We start from the raw sequence: 21,061 nt of genomic DNA on the forward strand, positions 1-21,061 counted from the left end.
TAAGAAGAATCTCACTAAATAAGGGAGAAACCTGGGCAGGATTCACTGTGTACACACTGTAGGTAGATATTGGAGATAACCATCTTCAAAGGAAACAACATGTATTTTAGGCACCAGGATGGGGCGTGCAAAGGTCCATCCCCACACGTATGTACACCTTCCCCATCACTTGGTTACCTGAGTCTCGCTGGCAGTCTCCAACCTTCCCCTGGGTCACAGTGTGGGGAGAGGGGGAATGTCTCCTGTGTCCTGCCCTTTTGCAGTCTCTCTCCTCACCCCTCCTATGATCTTCTCTAGATTCAGCATCACGGAGCTGCTCGTCATGCACCATCCTGTGCGACGAGTGGCCCTGATGACGAGATTTGTGTTTTTGAGGGCGCACCAGCTGGCTGCCACCCTGACGCCAGGTCTCCTGCTCAGCCTCCAGTTCCATCTGAAGAAGAGGAAGGTGCTTTTCTCTGTCTTGCCTCATTGGCTTTCTGCTGCACCATGCCTCGTCTGCGAGTCCATGCTCTGACTCCAGGTCAAGACTGAGAGGTCTCCAAGCCTTCTCCCTGCCGGCTGCTCTCCTCTCCCGCAGCTCCCAGCTATTGCTGTAGTCACAGGCACTGCGCTCAGCCTCTCTTTCCAGGTCTAGGCTGGGATGTCTCCTGGACCTTCCCTGGCTGGCTGATTTCCACTCCTGCCGATGGCCGTTGCCAGCCTCACTCGGCTGAGGAGAGCTCCGACGTTCCTCCGAGGTGGAATGCCCGTGTCCGGAGGCACCGCGGGACAAAGGCAAGGGCGCTTCTCGGTGCTCTCTCTGCTGGCACGTGTGCCTGTCACCACCGCGTGCCCTGCGAGGCTCAGAACCCTGCTCTCGGGGGTCACCCCAGGGGTACTCTGAGCAACAGGGGGACAAACAACGAGCAGGTTAGTGGGGGGGGTTAGCGGTGGTTCAGCAAGGCCAGACTCGCAGCACGCAGGTGAGGGAGCTTGATGCAAGGAGAAGCTGGCAATGCAGGCAAAGCACGACGGGGTCAGAAAGAAGAATAACAGGGATATAATGCTTGCAGGATATAATGGGGGGACAGAGTGAAAGGGCAGCCTGGCTAGCAGCAGGGCACCACGGGAGGCAAGGGGGTTGGAGCGAAAAGCACAGGTCCAGCCCAAAAGTGTGTCCAAGCACCTCCTAAGACAAGGACAAGCCACTATGGAGATGAAGGACTTTTAATGATGCCATTGGGGCTGAAAAAACAGCCAGCAGAGCAGCTCATCTCCTGGTGACACGTCACTGCAGCAGGATACTGAAACCACCAGAGAGAGGCTTGCAATGGAAAGCACAAGGTACAGGTGAGGCTGGGAGGCAAGGTGGGGCCGGGGGGAGCATAAAGCCAGGAGGGGCCAAGCAGAGGGTCAGGTTGGATCCCGGTTTAGGAGCACCAGTGCCTCGCCCTGGCTTCAGGCACAAAGTTTTTCATCAGAAAAAACAGCCTCACCTAACAGGGGGAAAACCCACATAAAGCAGAAGAGAAAGAGACAAGTGGGATGGGATTTTTTTTTTTTTTTTTTAAAAGCAAGAACAAGGTGATTGATAGCTACAGCATCCAAATATCTTCCACCACAGACTGTCACATATCTCTTGCAGACCCAGAAGTTTCAGGGCCCACACTTATTCATTGCCTAAATAAAAGTTTAGGATCTGACTGCAGAGAGGGCTATGGAAATTTAAGGGCAGGATAAAACTTCACAAAACCCAGGCTCCTGACCTCAGCAATGTAGCTGGAAAATACGCTTACTCAGCAGCTTGGCAGGGTTGTTTCCTCCGTGATTTCCAGAAAGCAGGTGGAAATTTTCTTTGCTTTTAGTTTCAGTAATAAACCTGACACAGCTATGAGGCTGCAACAGTCTGCCTGTATACAATCTGCTGATCAATTTATTTTCCAATCAACCTATTTGCTAAGAAAAATCATTGCACTGAGTGAACTATTATCTCTCTACAGCAGCTTTTCAGAATGAAGGTGTATTTCTGAAGAAAAAAAGATTGCCTTGAAGCAGAGGTTGATTTGAAAGAGAACTACACACCACACGCCCCTCCAAAAAACAACCCAAAAACCAGCAGAGTAAGACTTTCCTTCTCCACTGCTGAGAGGTTTTTTTTATAGTATCTAAAAATATTTAAAATAGATTTCACTGCACATGAACTGCATTCTGTTTTAATAAATAGTTCTGCCTTCCTTACAATCACCTAGATTTCAGGGAAAAAAAATAAAAAAACAGCAAACCACACACCAAAACTGAATGTTCCCTTCAAGTCATTCTATTCAGAAAAAACTTTTTCAGAGCCAGCAAAAATACAGCCTACAGAAAATCCACCTTGAAAACAAATCTGTGTGACTTTTATCCAGAAGAGGTATATTTTTAAAAATCCAAGAACTCAAAGAGTAACCACAGCAGTTCCTGTTAACTGGTTGGTTTTTCTGCTTAGTTTTAGATCATTCACATGATTTACAGAAAACAAATATCCAATAAAACAATCTAAGTGACTTACTGAACAACACAGACCAGAGATTGAAAGCAAGAATCAGTTTTTGAACAATACTAACAAGGGTCTAAAAATTAATTCAATTTTGTCATTAAGGAAAGCTCAATAAATACAGCAGTACAGAGCAGGAGATCATGAAAGAGCAAGTGTGGCCGCGCTGGGAAAGGATTGCTGCAGGTAACGCAACTATGCCAGACAGCCCAAGGAGATTTGCTTTTGGGGTATCTCAGGGTGATTAACTCCTCAGCAGGCGCTGGTTCCTGCAGCGCCTTCCGCAGGGGCCATATAAACACTCTTTAGGTCCTGGTGTTACTCGCTCAAGCAGCGAGCGACTGAGCGAATACAGAAATGTTTTTCATGGCACAGACACTTCTGGGAGAAACTCTGCCTTTTTTTCATGTTTATTTTTCCACTTTTTAAGAGCTCAGATTGCTTTGGAGCAATAGCCCTAATCCACATTCCTCCTGGATGTGTATAAATTTTTATTCAGTCTCAAGACAAACTAAAACCCAAACAAGGGCTTTTTTTTTTGTTGTTGTTGTTGAAGTTCACAAGTAATGAGGACAAAACAAAGCGAGGATGCTGAAGCCTCATGAAATGGTGCCCAGGTATTTAAGAGCTTCCAGATCAACAGACTACATGATCCAGGCATCAAAATCTGCTCCAGTCCTTTCTAGTTTTTAAGGAGCATGAATCAAGAGCAGCACTACTATGAACAGTCAGGCAAAAACACTTTCTACCTTACCTCCGAGACTACACATAATTGCAGGAAGAAAAATTAGACCCACAAGATATCCCGCTCTCCAAATCCACACCACCGTCTCAGTTCAGAGAGTCACAGGCTTTTGTCAGCTGATTTCTGTCATAAAAATCCATCCTGTCGTACAATCTCTGCATAGCAACACTATTACCTATTTTGTATTTTTTCAGGGACTTGTCCCATTTAATTCTGAAAAACTGAAGTGTGGGTTGGCCATAATAGTCCAAGATCAAAGTCGTTCCCAGCTCTGTACGCAGAACAAGACTTGTGGTCATGAAGTTTCCACTTGGTTACTGTTTTGTACTTTGTGCTTTGTGTTTTCTTGGCCATTCTTGAACTTCCTTCCCAATTGAAACTAAAATACTTTGTATAAGTTCAAATAAAAGACATTTAAGATCACCAATGTCATTGATGTTAAAATGAGAAATAACAGGTTTGATCTTCATCTTCACAATCTGTTAAACAAAAGGAGCCTGTGTCTTCCCCACTGCATTTTTTTTGGAAGAAAGAACACAAGAACCACCACCAGTGCACAGCAAAGCCATCCCCATATTGCTCCATAATTAAACACACCCTGATTCTCTCCTCCCAATTTAAAGTAGGTCTGTATTCAATCATAAAAGCCAACCAATCAAAAGCAATATAGCGCTGTGGGTTATATCTTTTCCACAACATACAGTCCCAGATGATAATCACAGCAGAGACATTCTGCGGAGATGACCTTGTTATTCAGTAAGTCATTCAAAGCGGTTGTACTAATTTTAATGCTTAGATACATACCTGCAAGGAGTTATTTTTGAAAGGCTGTTCCACGCAGCATTTATTCCTTTATGCACATAGCCGTACAAGCATTGCAGATGAACACACAGAACTGTTTCTCTTCAAATGCAAGCGTGGAATTGCATCTGCATTTCTCCCCCGCACACTTGCAGTGTTACGCAGAAGTAACTGTCTTAGCAGTACCATCAGCTACTGTCTTTTTCCACAAGCCCTTTTAAAACATGCATGCATGGGTGTCCTTGCACACACACACCCCACACACCCTATCCCTGTCCTTTAGGCCATATTCTAAGACATGAAAAGTTACAAAATTGTCTTCTCCACTTTTTTTTTTTTTTAAATATTTCCTGATTCTAGAATGAAGTCTGATCCTGACCCTGGAAACTGATGCAGTTCTACAGTGCCAAATGCAGGAATGTAGGATAAGGGAAATCTCCTAAATGGAGTTGCCAGATCACCTGGTTCACTTACACTGCCATGATCTTGACCCTTTATCTGGCAGAAACATACCTCCATTTTCTGCATAATAGCTATCTTCATAGACTGTGTGTCCCTGGGATTCTGGGTAGTGCTTCTTGCGCTTTTTTTCTTCCTGCAGTTCTTTCTGTTGTAGGAGACGGGCAATGTCCTGCAGAGATGGAAGAAAACAGACATTACCTTTCCCCCTTAAAAAAATATCTCCAGATTCTTTTATTCAAATTCTTTATTCAGTTATAAAAATCTGACAGTTTAATTTTTCAGAAATGGCAACAACAGGGTTACTCTCAAATTCAACCCCTGGGCTGGATAGGGCTTCCAAATTAGTGGCTGATAGAAGGCACCACCTCAGCGACCAGTATCCAACCTCACCCAGGCCCACAGCTAAGCTTCCAGCCCCACAGCAGACTCGCAGGTTCCTCTTCCACCTGCACACAAGCCTGCAAAGCCCTTACGGCCAAAGCATGGCAGAAGGGACTGTGTGTGCAACCTCAGGCTTTCAGCGAGGATTTGGAAGTCACACAAGCGCACACTCGCTCACACGAGTAGGCTGGACCTCCACCCTGGACTCCACCAGGGAAAGAAAAACAGGCAAAAAGACTTGTCTCCAGCTGAAGGCACTTCTGACTGGAAGGAGTTCCCAGAGCAAGTCATGAACTCACTTCATACTAGCTGTAATTTACAGGGACTGTAGGATGCCAGGCAGGGAAATGCATCAATTTGACAGACAGAGGCTGAAGGAAAAGAAAATCGAAAGGGACATTAGGAAAAGAGTACTAGGCACAAGGCAGGAGCACTGCAAGGACTGCAGCTGTTTATCTTCTGTCACGGATTTGGTAGATATGCCATCAAAGAGAATAGCACTCCATTTTCCTAATTGGTTTTCCTTCGAGATGACTAATGGATCAACAAGGCCTAGCAACAGCAAACAGCTCCCTGGGGCTTGCTCATTTGGGGCCCAGAAGCTTGCGAGTCAGAGGAGCTAGTCTGAAGCTAGGAAGAGAAGCTGGAAGATACCAGCAGGGCATGCTAGCCCTTTGGATGCTATTCATTTAAGCCTCCCTAATCCTCAGGACCTTTACAGAGCTGTGCATGTAAAATGTACGTTGCAGGCAGGAAAGGCATCACTGAAATGCAAACTAAGAGCCAACACCTCCAGGGCAAAGCCAGCACTGGAGGACCTTGGATGGGTGTCCAAGTACAAACTATTATTTCAGGATTCAGATCGGATCTGCTCAGTAACCAGCTCTGTGGAGGACCTGGGGATGCCACAGGCTCTTCACAAAAAAAAAAAAAAAAAAAAAAAAAAAAATTCCTTCCCCTGACAAGGTTAACCTCTTCTAGCAAGCACAGTAAGTCTATAAATATATGGGCTTAAGCACATTATCTCCAGGACTGAGACAGCTCAGGACTTGCAAATACACACAAACCATTTCTTACAAACTGGACTTGTAAGCAGGTAGGCTTAGCGCTTCATTTAAAAACCCTGCACACCAGACTAGATCTGCCTCACGCAGAGCACTGGCATAAAACAGGTAGCCACTGCTGATACCAGAGAACTATCACATACGCTGGGCAGCTACCACACCCTCATGTGTGACAAATACAAGACTAGCTCGGCATGTGGCCAGTACCAGTGTAATACAGCATATCCTGCAGGGTATGTGCATAGATGCTGTGCGAGGGCTACTGATGCAAGGGCTCTGATGTTTGTCCCTCTGCCAGCTGACAACCCTCTGGGGCACTGCGCAGCCTCACTCACATTGCTCAGGCTCTGCCTCAGCACAGGAGCCCACCCAAAAGAAATAATGCTGGGAGGCACCCTGGAAGGGAAGCAGGATCAATTCAAGTTCTCCAGAAGTCCTGTTGCAAGGATGGGCAGTAGTGCCACACCCTGGTACCCAGCTGCAGCCTAACTCCAGCTATTCAGCCACCCTTGGAAACTTCCCATGTACCAGCAGGAAGAGAAAGAATGTTTATGACATTCTCCTCATGGCTTTGAGTCACATTCATTTGAAGATTGCTCCCAACAGCACAAGATGGTCAGCACGCTGGTTTGACAGATTGCAGGGACCTGTTGTCAGACTGCTGACATCCCAGCAACTCTCTCCGTAGAACAGGAAGGAAAGGTGCAGTTCCCACAGCCAACATGAGTAGTATTGCATCCCCTTCACCTTCCCGATAAAACTGAGACAGATGGTCACATTTATAGCACAAATCCTTTAGCCAGAGTGTTCCTCCTACCCTCCCACCTCATTGCCACGAGCTCCTCTTGGAAGCCCTTCCACACCTGCCTGGGCAGCCTTTCAGTACTTGCTCAGACTTAATGGTGTAAGAAGGAAATGAGGTCTTGCACAAGCAAACTGATGCATCTTCAGGTAAGGACAGATTCTTATTTCAGTCTGTTCCAGGAAACACAGCCTTGTGTTCAAGCTCTTCCTACAGAGAAAATGCCACCAGGTGCATCTTGAGCATCTTAACCTTACTCAGACTTCTCAGGAAACTATCTGTAATCAAAAAATGGGGCCACGCTCCAGGCTCACACAGGTGTTCCTCCACTCTGTGGCTTTCTTGAATATCCAGTCTCACAGGCTGACACAATAAAGTGATCAACAAGTCAAACCGTTTGAATATCATGGGCAAACCACACTGCCCACTCTCAAGCAACAGCAGCAGAGCAATATTCTGAAATCGCAGAAGGAATCTGCTAGCAAGAACAGAGTGTTCAGGCTGTGAAAGACTAAATTGAAAATGAAGGAAGGTAATGGAGAAGCCAGACATGGATGGCTGGGCTGAGGGTCCTCCTGAAGTCTTTGCACCTAAGGCCAAGAAATCATGAGCCAGGACTCTCCTGAAAGTTGTACCTGTCTTCTTGCATTTGAGAAAGCAGATCTCAAACTGAGTAAGCAATTAAACTTTCCTACGCCAGGGCAATGAACACCTCAACAAGACCCATCTATTACTTGCCCTCTTCGTTAGCAAAGCCACTGGCATCAACAACCCTTGTGACCCTTGAGCATGAGGACTATGACTGTATCTTATTCCTGTAACAGGACTCCCTGAAATCTCTCTGCATATCGAGATCTGCAAGGACCAGGACTGACACCATGCAAGCCAACTCCTGTGGCTAATGACAGAGAAATTCCTGCACTGAAAGGGCTGCTACAAATAGCCCTGCCGTGCCTGTAGCTTTAAAGGTTACCTCGTCTTTTTCCTCTTGCCTGCGGCGCTGCTCTGCTTCAAATACCAGCTTCACTTGGATTTCCTGAGCGATTTCACAGTCCTGTCGTTCTCTAGAAGGCAAGGAGACAAGGATTATAGGCAGCTAAAGTCACAGGCATCAATCAGCCTGGAGAAAGGGATAAAAGAGCTAAAGAACCATCTGATTTACACAGAAGAATTATTACTCAATATTAGTGCAGAGCCTATGAAATCTCACCAGGGACCAGGACTCCCTGTACTTACTGCTGGCCAAATTTAGAAAATAGGTCCCAAAACATTCACAATCAGAGCATAAAGCGAGAGAAAACAGATTTATAGGCAGTTTGCTAAGAAAGGAGGTAGGTACCATAGGATAGGGCAGGCCAAGGCAGCACATAAGAGTCTCTGCAAACACTCTAATCCTGCTGAGGAGTTTTTGTACACGTGGTGCCAAAGAAGGGGTTTAGGGGTCAGGTTAATGCAGACATTTCTGGGAATTGGTTTTCACCTGAAAGCCAAGCAGCAGAAAGTGCAGAAAAGCTGATAGCAAAATGCAGTATGCAGGCCAAGCAGAGGCTGGAGGTGGCAGTTCAGTAATGAATGAGAAATGCCACTGAGGTGGGACGAGACACAAAAGCAGAACCGGTGCCAAGAGGCAAGAGCGATGTGCGTCAAAACAAGGGGCGAGGGAACAATCGTCCATTGCGGATGCAGGAGCAACACAATATTGCAGTAACTGGGGACAGAAAAAGAGATACCGGAGTAATTCAGACATGGAATGAGAGTTTCATCTGTGCGGATAGACAGGGAAGGCCATATTGCAGGGATGTCATACAGAAAGCATCTGCAAGAATTGTGCCATACTCAGCCGCAGGCTCTGATGCCCAGCAAACAGACTGGAATGATGGCCAGGGGTATCTTAGGGCAACCCAGAAAAGGGCTGGGGGATTTGAGAAGAAAGATTAAGAGCTCTCTCTTTCAGCACTGTTGAAATTGAGCCAAAGACTAGGTCTAAAGAGGTCAGAAACATCAATCTAAGCTATCTCTGCAACTGAGACTACTGAAAGGCAAGGCATAGAAGGAGATAAGAATGCGAACAGCAACAGGCAGATCTTGCTTTATTAGAAAACAATCTTTTGAAGAATACGCTGGCAACGATCAGATGGGTGATGGGAGGACTACCAAGAACGCATTATGGAAGTCAAGCAAGTATTTCAAGAGAAGCAGGTTCAGCTATGTCAACGCTGGGCCGTGTGGGCTGCAACAACTAGCTTTAGACTTGGGCAAAGATCAGGGCACAAGCAACCCAGCAAACTTGGAGGCAAGGGACAGGAAGGAAGTCTAGGATGTAAGCGGAAGAAATTAAAATAGTAAGTGTAGACTTTCGGTAGCAGACAGAAGTGGCATGGTTGGAGCAGTCAGTGATACCACAGAGCCTGCTTTTATAGAAAGTGAAGAATGAGAGAAGCAGAAAGAGTGGACATGTGGCTTAGGGTGGGAGGAAGGACACTGCGACAAGAAGAGGGTTTAGAGGGCAAACGCCACCAGAAACAACTAATCTGTCATAGGGAAGGAAAAGGAACATGCAGCAAGAGGGAAAAGAAGCTTCTTTATTTCTGGCAACTGCTCCTTGGAAGCAGACCTGCAACTGAGTACTGCATGTTATTTATATCCCCTTCCCCAGGCACATATGAACCCCAAGTCAATGTCACAACATGACGTTTCTTTCCCTTTCCCAAACCACCACACTCGCAAACACTTGTGCATATCCATAAACTGACCCACATCTAAAGACACCCTGGAAGGCACTCATGAATTTCAGTGTTTGCAGGGCTGGAGTTATCAATAGGCCAAACATCTTCAGACATCAGTTTCTTTCATCCAGGTAATAAAAACCTGGCATTCTGTGTGTGTGCCTGTGTGCGTTTCACTTGACTCCAGGGAGAGACCTGTTCAAAGGCACACAAGCTCACACAGCAGCAAATCTAGTTCTTGAACCTGCCATGTAAAAAGGGACCTTGGCAAACCTGGCACCAGCAGGGAACCACAGTCCCCAGCAAAACAATAGCTGAATATGCAAATCCTGGGGAGCAGGCTGTCAGTGGGCCTAAGACAGTGGATCCCTTATGACCCCAGACTCAGAGGACATGAATCCAGGTAGAAAATAAGTTAGAAAGGTCAGACATATCAAGGCATTGCACGTCTCCAGTTCCCCTGGCACCTGTGAACGGAGCTAAGGTGCCAAGTTCATCAGCACCAACTGACTTGCTAAATGCTTAAAATACATCTTATTGCAGACAAACAAGAGACAGAAACAGCTAATCGTCTTTCAAAGCCAAGGTTACAAGGTCATTGCCTCTCCATTTGCAGCAAAGAACAGTAGAAAGAATGCAAAAGCAGAAGCATTTTCTTGTTCCTGATGACACGTATCTTGGAATACACCGTATCAATCTCTAAGAAGCACTGAACAGCAACAGAGGATTAGATTCGGGGTTTTATTGCTCAGTGGTAATTAAATACTGAGACTTGATTAGTTAATCAACATAAGGTAGTGTTTCAACTTGACTGAGCATAAGAAAATAGGTTGAAGAACTTTGACAGCTCTTTTGGTCCTTCAGTTTCACTAGTGTGAGTTCAAGTGCCCATCAGTCCCCAGAAATCAGCCAGAGCAACATAAACGTCACCAGCCCTGAACATCACACCTATGTGTCCTCCATTCCTGGGCAGCCAGGAGTGTTAAGAGAGTCAGGGAATCTCTACATCAGTTTAGCAAAAAGAGGGGGAAAAAAAACCAAAAAGTCAGTGTGATCAGAAAGCTCCCATTCATGTTGGCTGTAGCAACTAATTGTTGCCAGATGAGGGGGAGGGGAAAAAAAAAAAGTTTAAGGGAACCGTTCAAAGGAACTGTTCACATTAGTGTAACAGAACCATCACAGCACTGGGAGCAAAACGAGGAAAGAGCGTATTTTCACGGTATTTCCAACAGTTACTTTAGCAACCTTGCTACTATGCTTGGCAGCGTGCAGGCTGCTCAGCTAGATGTGAGAGATGCTTTTAAAGAAGCATGAAAATAAGGTTTGATGCTCCCCCGAATTCTTAAAAAGAAAAGAAAAGTTATTTCTATTCTCTCATTTATCTTCACAAAGCCTGTCTGAGAGAATCTAGGATTTGAAAGACAGAAGAAAGCCCATAAATGTGAAGAGCTTTTTTATGTTCCCTGTTTCTAAAGACCACCCAGTTCTGCCCCTTTACTCTTCCCATCACCTTGCAGTGTCAAACTGTCCTAGATGATACAGAAAGCAACGGCAGCGAGGATCATTTTGTTGCCAGAACACGCTGATCTTGCACAAGGAGACAGTGGGAACGTACAAAGAATTAAGGAAGAAAAAGATCCAATTACAAAAGGATGCCTCCAACTTTTTTTACCATTCTTGCAGAAGAGCTCATGCTCTCAGGAGCAGAACTGCTGCTGACACAACACTTTGCATCAGTTCTGCCTGTAACTTGGCTCACAAGGTTCGTAAATCCCATTTTACAGAGTCCTACAAGAAAATTGTTTGCAGTTCCCAGCAAGTAACAAAAAGGAATCCTCTCTGCCATACAAAATTAATTTTTATGTTGTCATTTACATGCTCACATCTCTAGTTGGTAGTGAAGACAAAACTATTGAAAGAAAGCACAGACTTGAGCGATAACACATGTATCCACCCAGCACTGCCCGAGTACGCTGGGAACATTGAAAACAGTGGCTGATTTGTCACGCCCCAGCTTCAAATCTTTTATGAGCAGCTCCTTTGAAGCCAGTCCTGTATCTCACACATCTGCAATACAGAGCTCTCCTACTCCATGGCTGTCTCTGCCAGATGAGCCACCCAGGGTCTGTGATCCACCACCAGCTGTACCTGGGGGGTGGCATCACAGAGCACGACACAGGCCGGGAGGCAGCACAGCCGCCAAGATGCATCCTGCCTTGCAGACCCCGCATTTGCAGGGAGCCCCGTCCTGCTGCCTCTCATCATCGGGATCGGAGTGAGCCCAGTCACGCGACCCATTTGTTACATCTCACACATTGCAAGAGACTAAGTGGGGTGGGGGAAACAAAAACAAACAAACAAAAAACAACACACCACTAAAAAATGAAAGCATCAGTGTCGACTCTGCTTTGGAAAGTACATTTTGTTTTATATATACGTTTTTGAAATATAACATGGCCCAGCACCGCCACGTTATATTTCTACACCAGCTCCACAGCCTAAGAGCCATGGCACACAGAAAGCCAAATCATAGGCCACAGCATTAGATCTGGAGTGTATCACTCAAATAGCCTCCCACAGCTGCTGCAGAAGTCAGTGACTGCAAGAAAAGGCCTGTCCCCCAACACCCATCTCCACCAATTGACCCTGGGGCAGCAGCTCCTCTTCCCAGGTCACTTCACGCTGGAGTACCTGCAAGCGCAAGCAGGGGCTTTGAGCTGTTCAGTGCAACAGTACACCAAAAAGCATTGTGTACAGCTCCGCAAAAGCACTCATCCGGCACAATACAAACACGTGAATATCTGCAATTTCCACAGGAGAGAGAATTCACTGTAACACTGTGTATTTCTGTGGTGTGGTTTCTTCTTTCTCAGGCTTTAGCCAGGGACAAGGTCAATGCAAGTGGCCAAGTTACCCACTTTGTCAACAGGCAGCAGAACAGGAAGGCTCCTTCCCATGGTCAGGCAACAGAATCTAAGCCAGGATGGGCCCCAGGACCACCTACTCCAACCCTGTCCTCATTACTCTGCGTCAGAGCCTAGTATCAATACTTTTACTGCAATGGACAGCCAAAGGAAAAGGGAAACAAAAGCAAAAGGCTTATCAACCTGAATCCCATGTACTGTCAATCAACTCAAATCAAAGCAGCTGATTTCAGTGCTCTGACCCAAATGGGACTAGTATTTCAAGAGCTCCATCCCAAACTCACAAGTCTTTTCGGTGTTTCTGGATTTGAGCACGTGCTTTCAGATCCTCCTCTTCTTGCAGTTGCTTGGCCACCCGCAAATCATGTTGCACCAGACGATTACGCTGAACATTTGTTGCCAAGTGATGCTCAACTGGAAGTAAACACAGACAAGAACCCCCAAATCAGCCTGCAGAACTTCAGGGTGTGAACAAGACAAAACAAGTGGGAGGGAGATTCCAGGCCAGAAATGAAGACAGTTCTTGGTAGGGAAACATCTCTAAAGGTGGGGAAGTCCTGAACTGAAATTACGCTAGCAGCTTGAGATTGTCTCATTTCAGCACTGAAGAGGACTGTATATGTTTGTTACCAAAACAAGATCTGCATATCTTGATCACATCCAGGTTTATGGGGAATGCTTTTCAGGCTTTGAATTTCATTTTCTGGCCATGGGAAATTACCCTAGATGAATAAAGTGGGTCTGGAAGGGACCACCAGAGGCCAGTGAGGATAAGCTGAACCTAACCCACTTTGATGGATGCTTCCCTAATTTGTTCTCAAGAACCTCTAGAGAAGGAAAATCATCTCGCTCTCAACATAATCAGTTCCAGAATCTCTCACTACCTTTATATTTAGCAACAGAGCAACTGTGTACTACAGTGAGCCCGTTACCATACATGGATACTGCCTGCAAGAAGAGATGGCTACATGAGCTGCAGCTGAGAGCCATCTTTAATTCAGTGGTCTCAGGTTCCAGCTGCGAGGGCACAACTTCAGCACAAGTTGCATGCTTGGCAGAGTAGCTGGAATGGTATTAGCACCTAGTACTGGTAGATACCAATGGTCTTGGCACCCAGCAAAGCAGATTAGAGAGGCCAACACACCTGAAACTGCAATGCAAAAATACCCAAAGTAACAGACAAACATGTTAAAAAAAAAAAAAAGAAAAGAAAAAAAAAATCACCAGTCACTTTGAAGTTTCTGGCTGTACTTTTTTTTTTTTCCTCTTTTTTAAACCCTTGTGGTGTACAGCTGTCCTCCCTCAAAATGTCTTAAAATGAAGCCTCCTATCAAAAGGCAGGCACTAGCGATTCTGAAATAAGTAAACAGACAGACCTCTTCTGGTTGCACCTCAGGTCAGCCTATAAAACTTGAAGCTTCAAAAATTGCTAGTCATTTCTAAAAAACTTGCACAGCAACAGAACCTCAAATGCGCTCCTACATGCAATTTTATCATAAACAGCATAAACTCAACTCTAAAGGAGAGCACAAAATTGAAACAAAATGCAACTATCTCTAGGGTACAATGTGAGCTGGGGCAGAATGCAGAGTAGTGTTACAGGACAGTGAAGACAGTAATAATAATCTGTATTCCATTAAAAAGAATAAAAATGAAATAAAAGCAGGGAGGATTTTTCTTAGCAAAACCAAAGCCAGGTATCTGTTGGGACAAATTTGCTTCAGTTCGTTCCAAAGATCATTGCTACTTACTCTCTTGCTCCTGCAAGTTATGGGCCAAGGTATGATCTTCCAGAACAGCGAAGTCTCGACACACTGGACAGGGAAACAAAGCCAAGAGAATCAGCATCAGGAGCAAAAAAACCCCCAAAAACCAAAAACAAAAAAAGCATCAAAAGAGCTATGGGGGTCAGGGGAGCATACACACACAGACTTCTGACACACTTTCGACCAGCCAAGGTCTGGACTTGTGGTTTTTTTCCCACCTCCTACACTTGTGGCTATTTTTGCACATGCTTGCTTCTTTGTCCCTGTTTGCATAAAAAGCCTTCTCCACTCTCCCTTCCACTTCCGCTTCTTTAGTTTACAAGCAGAATTGCCCACGCCACCACTGGATCAGACCTTGTGTACAAAACCCTGTATTCTACCCACATTTATACCAATGCCCACGCTGACTGTGTTCAGCTAAAACCAAGGGCAAGTGTTTGTGCTTACTATGACTTTCTTTGCCAGGTTAAAGGGTCTGAGAATAGTATTTTCTCTGCACAAAGGCACATGCACACTGTCACCTCCGTGGAGCTCAGCAGACTGAGCTCCATGGCTCTCACTGCAAGGCATTTCTACCAGCTCAGGCATCATTTTACAATTGTCTCTTGTAAGCTTCATTGACTTTTTCAAGTGCAGATGCTGGATTTGCACCTAGAACCCAGATACGGGATCAACCACAGCGTTACTGGCAGCGATAAGCACAGCCTCTTAAGAAGAGGCTTAAAATGACCCAGAGACAAGCTAAATGGGAAGGGCACAAGCTCCCTTTGGCACCAGTCTGAAAGCAGCATTTTTGCCAATGCCTATCACTTTCACACTTGAACTTTCAAAGGAATGCTCTACCCACACTGTAGAAAAACACCAGTGTTTATTTTTAACTTGCTATGATAGGCAGCGGGGCAGCAAAACACAAGTCACATACATATTGGGGCAGGGACAGACACACAGCATCTGCTTCAGCCTTTTAGTGGTAGGTACGCATCAGCTTCTTGGTGAACCAAGGACTAACTGTGACCTGTGCCCCCAAACTGCAGGATGGGGCCCTACTCTGCACATCTGCCATAACGTTGGGTTCCTGTCTGCTTCAAGGGGAGTTTAAGGCAGGGGCGCTGAAAAATTTACACTGGAGAGGTCTGTCGCTTGTTTTTCCCCCTCAATGTGACAAGCTAAGCAGCTTAACAGGACCTGAAAGGGGGATATCTCCCATTTGAAACATTTGGCACAAAGCAGAGAACTACAAAGTGCTTCCGAAGCTGCAGAAGGAGGTACGAACCGCTGCCGCTGCGCTCCACAGGCAAAACCTCTGGAAAGACCAAGGTTTCTCTTTAGCAGAGTACAGCGACAGCCTAGAAGAGAAAGTGAAAGTAACCCCCAAACCCCCAGAACACACCAAAACTACAAGGGGAATTTCTGAGGAAGCTGTTTATGAAAGGGTTCAGAGTCAGATAAGATAAAACATTTCCATCACTGCAAAGGGTAGAAAATACAAGGAAACAAGCAGGTAGCTGCATCTTCCTGAGCCACAGTCTCACAAGCCTTCCCTCTTCTTGCATTGACTCACATGCTCTGCTAGAGAAGCATTCAGATGTTCGTCTGCACCCAGATATCTTCACAAAATATCTAGAAGAGTTTCTAGTTGTGTGTACTAAGAGGTCAGATAAACGCTTTATCCTTTATCATATTCAACAGAATTTTTGGTTGAGCCTTTCTGCATTGGAGGGTATTTTACAGATGACAAAAGCTCCTAACAGCTAGACCAGCACTTCAGGGAAGGAGAGTGACAAGCAGCAGGGTGGAGATGAGGACAAAGATTACAGTTATATGATCCCATACTGACTCACTTTAAGCATGTACAATTCTAGATGGTGCAATTAAGGTTTTGTTGTTGCTTTTTTTTATTGCAACCTCTTTTAAAAAAGGAAAGAGGATAGAAAACACTAAATAGCACTGAAACACTTCCAGTGGGCATTTGTGTATAAATAAAGAAACACTGCCTTCAGCCACGGATCTGGAAAAGCCACAGCTGAGTTGCAAGGCAGCAGTGCTATTCACAGGTGACATACCCAGGGTGCTTGGTGGTCATGAACACATTTTTTTTTATGGGATAGGGCAAGGGGATCTTGCCTATAGAGACTTTATTTCTGTGGTCCCTAATACTACTTCAACTTCACAGCACGATTATGGAACAACCTCCTTCTGCTTACAACAAGCATCATCTGGCCTGCTGGAAGGGCACATCTAGCTTGGAGGTTTGAGCCCTACTATCAGTTCAGAGCTAAGCAAAGACACCTCAATATAGAACCACAAACAGTCTGCCCAAATCTAGGGCTGTGCCTTTACCACCACATATTCAAGAAGCAGCACTTGCTCCTGACAGTTTAAAAAAAAAAGAAAATGGGGGAGGGAAGTGTTATTTTTAACTGCAATAGGTCTCTGAGCAAGTCCACTGCACAGCTGCCTGAACAGCTGTACTAGGAAGACAAGGCGGGCACAGCACAGGAGCAAGGATGAACATTTCAGAGCTGCTTATTTTTTGCATAAAGATTGCTGCTGTAAGAAATGCTTATGGAACTGCATCCCAGCCTTCCCAACTCCTTTCTGCACAGACTTATACACTGCTCTGATTGCTGTGGTCTTCTAGCTCTGCCTTGTTGGTCACGGTGCTCATGGTGCTGGCAGACCTTTGCTCCATCCTCCCCAGAGAGGCACACAAGCAGAAGACTTTAGGGTTTTTTTACTCCATTCTACCCACACTCAGACACACTTCTCTGAGAGAAAAAAAACGTGTTGACAGAAACATGCTCAGCGTACAGGCAATAAAGTGGGAGGGCCGTGGTAGAACACTGCTGCTCTTCTCTTGACAAGTCTTGCACCAACCCCAAAAAAGTCTAATTTCCTCCAGTGAGCTTCATTCCTACAATATAGCAATATTGTTTAACCCTTTTGGATTGATGGCCCAATAAAAACTTTCTAAAGAAAGCATGGACTCAAAATAAAAAGGCCAAGTGCATATACTGTTGTGCTGTATACGTGGGCCTGCTGCTTCTAGCTGCTCCTCCAGAGATCTGGTGGAAGTAGTCCATGGGTCTCCAAAGTTAAACAAACAAGAAAAAATAAAGAAAAACTCCTCAGGTCCTCACTTCCTACGGGCCACAGCTGAAAGCTGCTGGATGCCAGAGACATAAAGCAGGGACCAAGGCTCCCGTCTGGGTTGTTTTGGCTCTTCAGGACAGGTCTGTGCCACTTGGAGCTCAGTGCTGGGGCCAGGAAGCACCCACAGCCCAGTGTACCACCACACGCGCTTCCCAGCTCATGACCTGAAGCAGCCTAGCTCAGATCCAGTGCCACCACCACCAAGGCCACGCAGCACCCAGACCTGAGGCTGTGCCCAGCCACCGCCTGCCCTGTCTCTGTGCACAGGGACACAGCAAGTGGGGACAATGCCCTGGGACGAGCCACCAAGTTGCAGGTGGCCTAGACATGAATACAGGGGCTGGGTCTTAAAACAGGGATGATTAATAACCATCCAGCTTCCCTCTCTCTGTACTGGATCTTGATGGGATAATGATAAGCATGCTGGAAGCTCCCCAGTGTCTGGGCTCCATGGTGCCCCCACCTCACAGCGGACACGGCAAGGAGCAGGCTGGTGGGGCAGCAGCAAGCCTTGGGGTTGCTCACACATTGGGATTCATTCATGCACTGCTGAAGAAGCCACTTGGCCGCATATACAAACCCGCTAAGCTGCTCTTACAAACCCACGAACGGACGGCTCGAGCACACAGCCCTTGCTTTGTGCTGCTGAAGCTGCTGGCAGGGCAGGCGGCACAAGACCTTTCGTCACTGTCAGAAACTTGGCTGGGCTGGCCGCCTCCAACTCATCTGAGCACATTATTCCTAAGTCCCATCAGCCTGAGAATAACATGCAAAGGAAGATGAGAACATCCCATTACGAACACAACGAAGCACTGTCAGCCAGCCAGGTGGCAAGAGATGGGGACACCTGCAACTCCCTAGCAAGTCTGGGGGCAACAGCAAGTGCAGAGCACTCCCTCAAGACTAGACCCAGCACCCATGGCACTGAGTCAAGCATGACCGCAGCTACAAGTGACACCAAGGAAACCAACCCTCAGTTCTCGAAGACATGCATCCAACAATGAGGCAACTACAAAATAACTGGAGATGTGGACCAGCCAGGCATGGTCTGAAATAAAGCTTCATCAGCGCTAGTCCTCATCCCGTGCTCAGTCTCAGCAGGGCGCCAGCATGCTCATTACTAGGTATTATGTGCACTGGGCTTGTGCTGAGAAATAGGATGGCCCCAATGACAACGCAGAGACTCACAATTCCTCCTCTCCAAGAGGCTTCATATTTAAGGGGAAAGAAATCTATTTCCTTATTCCCTAACTGTATGCCTCAAAAATGAAAGGTAAGATTAACGTTACATTTACTGCTGCCAATGAACTTGACTTCCCATCCCCATGCCCTGGCTAGGTGCCATCAGACAGTCAAACAAGCAGCAGGGGTGCAATCAGAGCAGCTACAATTGGCAAGTCCAGTGAAGCGCGAAACATTAACACCAGGTTTACCATAGTCTGATTAAGTCAATCTGCCTTGGCACAGCAGGGAGCAGGTCTGAGATATGTCCTTCTGGCACAGCTGTCAATAAAAGAAATGCCAGCCCAGGAATCCCAGCCACTGTCACAGCCAACAGAGGTGCCAACAGGGGAGGACAAGGGCAGAGGCATGGCTGGAAGCCTCATCCTCTGCAGCAGTGGTGGGCTCCAAAATCCAGGCAGCGGCATGAAAGAGGGAGCTCACTTGCTTGATGGAACCTGAAGAGCCTCTCTGCAAGCTCCAAGGTCTTCTCCACTGGTATGAGTTCACGCCAAAAATAGGCCTTTCTAAGCATCACTGAAGCAGTGCATCTGAGGCACAATTGCAAGCTGTGCCTTTATGGCCATAAGCCAATGGCAAGCCATACAACAACTTGGCAAATTTTCATGAAATAACCTCTTCTCTTTGCCTCACTAGCTTTCTGCAGCATTACCTCAGCTCCGTAGCTCAGCATTTCTAACACCAAACTGCTTCAAAGAGAGTGGGGTAACCACAACAGAGGAGCAAAGGCAGCTTTAGATGTTGCTAGCGATATTTAGGTGTGCGACAAAGAGGTAGGTAACGTCCAGGAATAGGCAGTGTGAGTGTGCACTGTCTCTGCAAGAGGTCAAACCCGACAGGCTTCTCAAGCATGGCTTAGAGCAAAACACCCCACACACACTTCTGCCTGAAGTCTTAGACCGTGTTTTGACATCACTGAAGAGCCCAAGGGCCACTTTGGTTCATGTGGCCCATATGACATGCCCTGGGATACTAGCCAGTGCAATGACCCAGGGACCACACAAGCATGCTCCAAGCATTTCCTTTTGGGCCTTAAAAATCATCTTTTGCTCCCCACCCCCTCCACTCCCAACATTTTCTCATCAGCATCATGTGCTGGATAATTCACAAAATAAACTAGAAGGTGTGAGTCATGCTTAGTTTAGAGCATCTGCAGTTTTTGAATCCTGAACTGGAAGACAGGAGGGAGAGGAAAGACCAAAGTGACACAGGAAAAAAGTTTCATCAGCTAAAAATCACTTTTCAGGGCCTACAGAGCTGGCAAGTTAAGTGCCAAGCAGCAAGCGCAGCCTGTTACAAGCCAGCAGTCTGAGGAACATGCTGAGTTATGAAGATCCCTGCAGACTGGAAAGCAAGCTGGGACCTCATAGACTCTTACCAGCAGGGACTGGCCAGGCCACTCCAAGCTAGGTAAGCCCTCCGAAATCTGCAGATCATTTCCTTGAAACAAAGCCAGCGTGACCAAGCAGCCACCCAACTGGAGGTGAGAGGCTACCCAGAAGGCAGTTTCCAGAGGAAACATGCAACTGGGACCTTTCCTTCTCATCCCCAGCAAAGCTGCTCTGTGGGATACATGGCCTGACCTCACCGTTTCTCATTTCCATCCTGCGTCTCCCATCGCACCAGGAGATTCCTGAGCGCCTGCTACCACACGCGGGTGCCGACGGAGGCTGGCTGGGACACGTCTTGGCTGCTGCAGCTGCAGTTACACAGACGGCATTCCTAAGACCTTGTTCACCAGGCACTGCCAGTGCCAAGAACATCCGAAAACTCACGCAGGGAGGTGGTGGCTCCCAGGCTAGAGGGCAGGGCTGGGCAGCCCGGGGAATAGAACCATTTCTGCTCCTCAGCCACAGCACCAGAGCATCTCATGTAGCCAGGAGCTACGAGGCAGCACAAGGAGACCGGGCGGCCCCATGGGGAACCAAACTGAGGGGTCTTAGCCTAATTCTTAAAAGCGTAAATGTGCAAAGTAAAAAAAGGAATTCCCACAGAACCATGGTGGGGATCTTTGGCAGTCTTGGCCTGGAAGCTAAGAACAGCTTGGGATTTGGGAAAGAGGTTATCCTCTCTGCTCTAAGCTAACACCTTGAGGTCAAGGCCATGATAGGTTTGCTCTGTCTGCACTGCTCTCCAACAATAAACTCTCACCTGCCCAACAATGCTTTACAAAGGAAGACTATATATATATTTTTGAGCCAAATCCTCAGAACATGAGTCTGTTTTTTAAACTGCCTTGAAATAGAAATCAGCAGCATTCACAAAATGCCTTCTCTGAGGCTACTAATTTGGCATTCTCACTTATGTAGACCTGCCTGCAAACTGTACTGTAGAGGAGTCCTCAAGCTGAGAGAGCATCTGCTGAACACCCCAAAGCAGAAGGTGATGTGCTTGCACAGTATAAACAGAAAGCTGGACATAACCAAGATCACAAAAAAATAGCACTACAAGGGAGCTCAAAAGGTCATCCTAGAGCATGC

General features: G+C 46.4%; 1 protein-coding gene across 2 annotated transcripts in view; it reads right to left on the reverse strand.

Moving 5' to 3' along the window:
* Positions 1–21,061, reverse strand: part of CCDC50 (coiled-coil domain containing 50) — a 45,315-nt gene that overhangs the window by 13,387 nt on the left and 10,867 nt on the right. The window contains exons 2-6 of one of the 2 annotated variants that reach the window (XM_052803356.1): positions 14,172–14,234; positions 12,705–12,834; positions 7,744–7,834; positions 4,575–4,692; positions 178–882 (exon numbers count right to left, since the gene is read on the reverse strand). In XM_052803356.1, the coding sequence (XP_052659316.1) occupies positions 178–882; positions 4,575–4,692; positions 7,744–7,834; positions 12,705–12,834; positions 14,172–14,234 (1,107 nt within the window). The remainder of the gene's footprint in view (positions 1–177; positions 883–4,574; positions 4,693–7,743; positions 7,835–12,704; positions 12,835–14,171; positions 14,235–21,061) is intronic. The other variant, XM_052803357.1, reaches the window with a different exon arrangement.

The sequence above is a fragment of the Harpia harpyja genome, chromosome 12 (genome assembly GCF_026419915.1).
Source record: "Harpia harpyja isolate bHarHar1 chromosome 12, bHarHar1 primary haplotype, whole genome shotgun sequence".
Lineage (NCBI taxonomy): Eukaryota > Metazoa > Chordata > Aves > Accipitriformes > Accipitridae > Harpia > Harpia harpyja.